General features: G+C 52.8%; 3 protein-coding genes across 5 annotated transcripts in view; 1 reads left to right on the plus strand and 2 right to left on the minus strand.

The window, feature by feature from the left end:
• Positions 1-720, plus strand: part of ppp4r4 (protein phosphatase 4, regulatory subunit 4) — a 32,421-nt gene extending 31,701 nt beyond the window's left edge. For both annotated transcript variants that reach the window (XM_030047548.1, XM_030047549.1), the window contains one exon: positions 293-720. In XM_030047548.1, the coding sequence (XP_029903408.1) occupies positions 293-338 (46 nt within the window). In that variant the 3' untranslated portion in view covers positions 339-720. The remainder of the gene's footprint in view (positions 1-292) is intronic.
• Positions 556-6,554, minus strand: serpina10a (serpin peptidase inhibitor, clade A (alpha-1 antiproteinase, antitrypsin), member 10a). Of its 2 annotated transcripts, none has more exons than XM_030047550.1 (6): positions 6,411-6,554; positions 4,970-5,274; positions 3,767-4,057; positions 2,650-2,917; positions 1,374-1,521; positions 556-979 (listed from the first exon to the last, which is right to left on the minus strand). In XM_030047550.1, the coding sequence occupies exons 1-6, from the start codon at positions 6,476-6,478 to the stop codon at positions 800-802; spliced, it is 1,260 nt and encodes a 419-aa protein (XP_029903410.1). In that variant the 5' UTR covers positions 6,479-6,554; the 3' UTR covers positions 556-799. The 2 variants fall into 2 exon arrangements, with proteins under 2 accessions (XP_029903410.1, XP_029903411.1); XM_030047551.1 differs by lacking the exon at positions 6,411-6,554 and adding an exon at positions 5,370-6,015.
• A 461-nt stretch (positions 6,555-7,015) lies between these two features.
• The window catches only part of xrcc3 (X-ray repair complementing defective repair in Chinese hamster cells 3), a 6,501-nt gene continuing 6,091 nt past the window's right edge, over positions 7,016-7,425 (minus strand). Inside the window, exon 7 of the mRNA XM_030047590.1 lies at positions 7,016-7,415. Within this exon, the coding sequence (XP_029903450.1) occupies positions 7,127-7,415 (289 nt within the window). The 3' untranslated portion in view covers positions 7,016-7,126. The remainder of the gene's footprint in view (positions 7,416-7,425) is intronic.

The raw sequence follows: 7,425 nt of genomic DNA on the forward strand, positions 1-7,425 counted from the left end.
ACCTGAGGGCTTGAGTCCTCAGAGTTCATGCCCCTCATGCCAAACTGCTGAGTCTGCCTTTCAAACACAAACCCACTGAAAAGGGGAACGAGGCCCCGCCCACTCACTGTTGTTTCAGACAGAGAGGCGGAGCCTTACTGGTTTTCATATCAACCGGCATGCCAATCAAAATTATGATACACATTGTGTAAAAATTCTGCAATAGCGGCCCTGATAATCGGCTGGGATCGATAAGTGATCGATCAGTATAATCACCGCTCTGACCTTCCTCTCATCTGTTTCCGCTCTGCAGAAACAGGAAGTCCAACTCTTTCAGCGCACAGTCAGGGAGAGAGTGATGTCATCATACGTCCGCCAGGCCATCAGCCAATCAGAAGTCAGGGTTTGGGTTTCTGCAGCCCAATGTGGTTTCCATCCATTTAATCAGCAACTCTGCCTCACCAGTGAAAGGAGCATCAACAAAGTGACTGGCACGGCGTGAACTCCCACAATGCCGCAGGACAGGCCATCCATCTCTGCCTTACAGACAGCGACCATTACAAAGACATTTCACTCTGTAGTTTATTTGTATTTAATGGCTTATTTTATTTACTGTATGATAACATGCTTTGCACAAGTATTTGTTTTACATTTTCAGAACCTGTCTAACAGAAGTACTGTGTATTTTTATGATGATTACAGTCCATCACCTGATTGGTTCAGTAAATTCTCTGTCCCGCCCATCAGACTGTGTGTGGTTAGTGGTTTCAGGTACACAGAGGCGATTGGTTGGTTAAATAGTGTGGAGGAGGCGGGATTTCTACTGGGTGGGGTTGACCACACGGCCCATGTACAGGAAGCTGCCGCTCCCCTCCTGGTAGATGAGGAAGAGGAAGGGCCTGTTTATGGTGAGTCGAGGAGGAAGGCTGGAGAAGACGCTGACTCCGCCTCCGTCTGCGCTGCCGCTCTCGTCCACGCTAACTACTGTTTTCTGGAACACCTGGAGACGGGAAACAGCTGGCATCAGCACCGACATGCAATGACTCGTGTGGTGTTAGTGACGTGGGGCCCCCAGGGGCCCCGGAGGGTCTTCCAAGGGGTCCTCAGCAAAATGAGGAATCGTTTAATTTCATTTAATTTGTATGCATTTAATTTAAATGCTTGGTAAACATTAACCCTCGCCTCTAAAAAGCATTAAAACCAAGAAATCTGATCCAAGATCACTGACCTGCCCTGTAAACAGATCGTCTTAATAATTAGAAAATCTTGTCATTTTTAAAAATTATTTTCTTGCTAATTTTCTGGTCATTGTAACTTTTTCCGCACTAATTTCTTGCTAATTTTCTCATAAAAGAATTTTTAGAAATTGCAGCTGCTCTGACTTGAACTCGCACCTCGCTCAGTTTCAGGCTCTTATCTCCTGCGATGTTGCTCAGGTCGGCTCCGTCCTGGAAAACCTCAGACATGTCCAGACGCTGCAGGACGTCCCGCAGCGAGTAGGACTTCTCCAGCAGAAACCGTGGCAGCTGCACCTCCAGCTTCCTGCCAACACAAACACCTTCCTGCCGTCAGTTCCCTCAGAAACCTGCCAAGACCGATTTCTTCTGTTTCAAAGCTTGAGGCTGACGCCCCTCAGAAGCTTTCAAACTCAAGAAATCTGACGTCCATCCAAGTTTCATGTTTCCAGACAGAAATAAAAGAAATAAAATAAAAGAACAAATGAATCTGCTCACATCTCAAAGGGTTAGGAACGGAGCGGGTGGAACCGGCGTGGCCGTTTGTTCTTTAGTCACGGGGTCGGCAGCGGAGTTTGTTTACGAGCAGAAACTACAACATGACTTCCACTCTGTCGCCTGTAATACTGCTGGAGCTGCTCAGCTGCTGTGTGTGTGTGTGTGTGTGTGTGTGTGTGTGTGTGTGTGTGTGAGTGTGTGTGTGTGCGTGCGTGCGTGCGCGCGTGCGTGCGTGTGTGTGTGTGTGTGTGCTGCTCCCAGTGGAAACTGTGGCAGTGCATGTGTTGTTCTGGCGGGGAGGTTAATAACGCTGAGGGGAGTGCGTGCAGCTTCTTGACCTCAGGTTCTCCTCAGGTTCTGCTCAGGTTCTGCTCAGCTTCTCTTCATGTTCTGCTCAGGTTCTGCTCAGCTTCTCTTCATGTTCTGCTCATGTTCTCCTCAGGTTCTGCTCATGTTCTCCTCAGCTTCTCCTCATGTTCTGCTCAGCTTCTCCTCATGTTCTGCTCATGTTCTCCTCAGGTTCTGCTCAGGTTTTCCTCGGCCTGTGCAGCTTCACACTGGAACAGCAGATCTCCAGCAGCAGCAGCTGATCTGACCTCTAATAACTAAATGTTTGGCTCAGATGTTTCTTCAACATTCTTCAGCAGATGGTTTGAGTTGGTTGTTGCTGTGGCGCCATGACAGAGATCCACCAACAGCAGCTGCTGCTGACATCACCATGGAGGTTTCAATAAAGTTATTCAAACAAACTCTTCTGCTGACATGGTGACGTTAGTGAATGCTACAGCTGTTGCCATGGCAACAGGAACCACCTGGAAATACTCTGATTTGCCATGGACCAAAGGCCTGCACCGGTTCTACCCGTTCAGTTCCTGTGGGGTTAACGTTCTAAACGTGCTCATGCGGTTTGGTCAGGACATCTCAGGAGGAAACTCACGTCTTCTTCAGCTGAGCGATCCAGGCTCGCACGCGCTCGGCCGTGAGCTCCTCCTCCACCGAGGTGATGTCCACGTTCTCGTCAGGCAGCAGCACCAACATGGCGGTGCCGTCCGACATGGGCAGCTTCAACACTCCCAGTTTGAGTGACGGGTCGTACGCCAGGAAGAACTTACCAGACTGGAACATCATGGGCACCTGGACGATGTGGTACCTGTCCACGTAGAAACGCTCGTCCTGCGTGAAGCTGGCGTTGAAGGACAACTGACCTGGAGGAGAGATCGACAGAGAGAGGGTTCAGGTGTCAGAGGGTTCAGGGCTCAGAGGGTTCAGGTGTCAGAGGGTTCAGGGCTCAGAGGGTTCGGAGGGTTCAGGTGTCAGAGGGTTCAGGTGTCAGAGGGTTCAGGGCTCAGAGGGTTCAGGTCTCAGAGGGTTCAGGTGTCAGAGGGTTCAAGGCTCAGAGGGTTCAGGTGTCAGGAGGGTTCAGAGGGTTCAGGTTTCAGAGAGTTCAGGTGTCAGGAGGGTTCAGAGGGTTCAGGTGTCAGAGGGTTCAGGTGTCAGGAGGGTTCAGGTGTCAGGAGGGTTCAGAGGGTTCAGGTGTCAGAGGGTTCAGGTGTCAGAGGGTTCAGGTGTCAGGAGGGTTCAGGTGTCAGAGGGTTCAGGTGTCAGGAGGGTTCAGAGGGTTCAGGTGTCAGAGGGTTCAGGTGTCAGAGGGTTCAGAGGGTTCAGGTGTCAGGAGGGTTCAGGTGTCAGGAGGGTTCAGAGGGTTCAGGTGTCAGAGGGGTCAGAGGGTTCAGGTGTCAGAGGGTTCAGGTGTCAGGGTTCAGGTGTCAGAGGGTTCAGGTGTCAGGAGGGTTCAGAGGGTTCAGGTGTCAGGAGGGTTCAGGTGTCAGGAGGGTTCAGGTGTCAGGAGGGTTCAGGTGTCAGAGGGGTCAGAGGGTTCAGGTGTCAGGGTTCAGGTGTCAGAGGGTTCAGGTGTCAGGGTTCAGGTGTCAGAGGGTTCAAGTGTCAGAGGGTTCAGAGGGTTCAGGTGTCAGGAGGGTTCAGGTGTCAGAGGGTTCAGGTGTCAGGAGGGTTCAGGTGTCAGGAGGGTTCAGAGGGTTCAGGTGTCTCCTCACTCTGGTAGAAGGCGGCGGTGACGAGCAGCAGCTGGGTCTGGGGGTCCAGTGGACCCACCAGGTCTTGGACCCGGTTTCCAGTCTGCTCCATGCCCCAGCGGTTGATGACGTCCTGCGCCTCCTGCGGGCTGGTGTAGGTTTGGCTCCCGGTGTTCCCATGGTATTTGGTTTGAACCAGGTTGAGATACGGTGAAGACACCTGGAATCTCTGGGAGGGGAACACGCCGACGCCCTGGCGCAGAGGAGCCGCCCCGTCCCGTGTGACCAGGTTCCTCAGGCTCTGGAACAGATCTGCACAAACAGGAACAGGACCTTTCATTGCCCTGGAGACACAACAAGTCAAAGGGGTTTTCAAAGTGGGGTCCCGGGCCCCCCAGGGGTCCTCCAGGGTCTTCCTGGGGTCCCCAGTATCATGTCACGCTCAGGGCAGGATGTGAGGAAAAGGACGAAGAGGTGCTGCAGGTTCTATAAACATAAAGAATCTGAATGAACTTTACAGTTTCACCACTTCCTGTCTGATCAGCAAATGAGGAAACAACGGAGCGTCAAACACACACACCTGTTACCTGTAAGAGCTAATGTTAGCAGCCAACCACTTCCTAGCTAACGTTACCCTTTCATAGCGTTACATGATACAAAAAAAGGTGAAAATTAATTATGAAACATCACATTTCTTTCAAAGCCCACAGGCTAAAGCCCCGCCCTGAGCGTCCCGCCCTGAGCGCCCCGCCCTGAGCGCCCCGCCCTGAGCGTGATGTCACAGGAAGACGCCATGAAGCCATTTAGCATAACATGGACTCTAAGCTGGCAGGGAGCCAGTCTGTGTGTGTGTGTGTGTGTGTGTGTGTGTGTGTGTGTGTGTGTGTGTGTGTGTGTGTGCTCAGATCAGTGTGTCAGAGTTCCCCTGTCACCTGGCAGTGTCCTGGAGGATGACAGTGGGCGGGGCTTCCAGACACACTGCCCCGCCCACCAGATCTAAATACTGAATCATTTTGTTATTGCGAGGTTAAGAGTTTGTTCTGAATTCACACACACACACACACACACACACACACACACACACACACACACACACACACACACACACAACGATATGACATCACTGACCAGATAAAATTTTTACACACAGGCAGTCATTATTATGTGGACGTGATGTCACGTCACCATGGTAACACACCTGGTCTCTTGTGACCTTTGACCCACCTGGGACCTGCTGGGCGTCCAGGTGCGCGAGGCCGAGGCCCTGCAGCAGCTGCTGCCGCGTCGCTCCGTCCGCGCCGCTCATCAGCGCGGCGAGGCCGGCGGACAGCGCGAAGGGCGCCAGCAGCACGTTGTCGTCCGTGCGCGCGGCGACGGCGCGGTACAGCCGCGCGGCGAAGTCTGCGCTGCCGCCGCTGAGCTCCAGGACCGCCGCGCCTGCCGCGCCCGCCGCGCCCTGAGCGGCGGCCGGGGGCAGCAGCGCGAGCAGCAGAGCGGCCAGCGCGAGGCGGACGGGACGGACCATCACCCTGCGGACACAGACACACGGTTACCATGGAAACACCACATCCAGGATATTGATTATCAGTGACCAGGAAACCGATCAGCGGTCAGAAACACAAACCTGCTGCGACCAAACTAAAGACGAGACAAACAGAACAGACAGAACCCTGGGAGAACCCTCAGGCCGGAGGTTCTCCTCACATCCGGTTCCAACAGACAGGAACTGGGGATCTGCAGAGAACGTTCTCTGAGCACCATGAGAACAGAACGGGACAAAACAAGAGGATCTGAAAACGGTTCCGAGTGAAGAGACCGGAACCGAGCAGTGGAACCGGACGTTCTCCCTCTGATGAAACAGCGCCCCCTGTCTGACAGGACTGGAGAGGAACTCAGGCCACGTTCTCCTCTGACGCCTGGAGGATCTCATGGGTTCTGCGTTCTGCGAACAGGAGAACCCTTGCAGATCGGTTCCAGGAGGAGGAGACGCCGAGGGTCCCGGGGCGCGGTCTGATGACCTCACTAACGTTCCGCTGCAGAACCGGGACAGCTCACTTCAGGTTCTGTAGGAGAACGTCCCGCTTGGCCACATCACACACACCTTCCATGAACACACACACACACACACACACACACACACACACACACACACACACACACACTGCGGGGAACCCTTGTCACGTTCTGCAGGAACCTGATCTGGAGACAGTTTACACAGGGAGATCTAATCCAGACTCAGATTAGGCAGCGGAACCGGATTATTCTCTACAGACGTCAACACGGCCGAGCTGGCGCGCGCACACACACACACACACACACACACACACACACACACACACACACACACACACACACACACCCTTATATTTAAGTTAAAAACTGATTTTAACCCTAACCCTAACTGACAATAACACACTTATTTCATCTAAACAATAAACAAACAAACAAACAAAGCTCGTGCAGCAGCTCGGGCCGAGGGGACCGGAAGCAGCACGGCAGCCGGCAGCGGCCAAACACAGAAACTCACGCGCGTCCTGCGTATTGATGAAGCTCCCGTTCAGTATCGATACATAATCAATATGAGGCATGAAGCCACACCCTCTGTGCGTGTGTGTGTGTGTGTGTGTGTGTGTGTGTGTGTGTGTGTGTGTGTGTGTGTGCCGACCTGCTGTTTGCTGCGTTGTCTCGAGCTCCTGCTTCTCCTGCCAGCATCCTGCGCATCATCTTCATCATCCTGCTCCTCTTCCTCCTCTTCCTCCGCGTCAAGTGACCGGAAAGACGACTACTTCCGGTTACACTTTCAAAAATAAAAGCCCGTCGTGCTGTGAGCTCGACGCCCTTGAAGGGAAAATGAAGTTTTCATGTTTTGGTCCGACCGGCAGTGACGTCACGCGCCGCCCGAACACAACATCAGCGGCTCGAGCTGCAGGAGACTCACTGGATTTTATTTTTTTCTTTAAACACCTTCATGCTTTTATATTGAAAACAAAGTTGGCAGACTTCCGGTGCTTTTAGACCTTCTAGAAAACTTGACTCGGGCTGCGCATGCGCATAGCTGGCCACATTACGTCATTGTGTTGCTTCCCCAGCCGGCCTGAGGAGGGCGCAGCAGAGCCGGATCAGCTCCAACAAACAAACAAACAAACAAACAAACAAACACAATAAAACACTCGACAGAACAAAACCACAACAAACTGCATCATAACAACAAACAAACATCCAAACACAAGACAGAAAACCATGAAACAAACAAACAAACAAACAAACAAACCGTTTTCAGAAATGTTTATTTTGTTTAATTACAGAATCTCTTCCATCAGCTGCTGCTGATATAACAACAACAAGAAATATTAACAAAACAACAACAACAAACAAAACATCTCAGCTCACATCAGCTGACTGTGTGTGTGTGTGTGTGTGTGTGTGTGTGTGTGTGTGTGTGTCCGTCATGTCTGTAGTGTGTGTGAGGCCCCGCACCCCCTCCCTCCACACGGCACAGGTGCAGGCGGCGCGGGGCAGGTGAGGGGCGAACAGCACCTCCAGCCTGCGGGGGGCGCTGTGCTGGTCGCCCACGGCAACGCTTCCCTGGAGACGCACCATCATCAGCCGCACCAGCACCTGATTGGCCCACGCCAGGCCCAAGGCCGGGGACACCTTTGTGTTCAGCATGCTGCGCGCGC

The sequence above is a fragment of the Myripristis murdjan genome, chromosome 24 (assembly GCF_902150065.1).
Source record: "Myripristis murdjan chromosome 24, fMyrMur1.1, whole genome shotgun sequence".
NCBI lineage: Eukaryota > Metazoa > Chordata > Actinopteri > Holocentriformes > Holocentridae > Myripristis > Myripristis murdjan.

Coding starts and splice junctions, on each gene's coding strand:
- serpina10a (XM_030047550.1), bottom strand. CDS start 6,478: ATGATGAAGATGATGCGCAGGATGCTGGCAGGAGAAGCAGGAGCTCGA. Junction 1,522..2,649: donor ATCGCTCAGCTGAAGAAGAC/GTGAGTTTCCTC, acceptor TTGTGTTGGCAG/GAAGCTGGAGGTGCAGCTGC. Junction 980..1,373: donor AGAGCCTGAAACTGAGCGAG/GTGCGAGTTCAA, acceptor TCCCGTCTCCAG/GTGTTCCAGAAAACAGTAGT.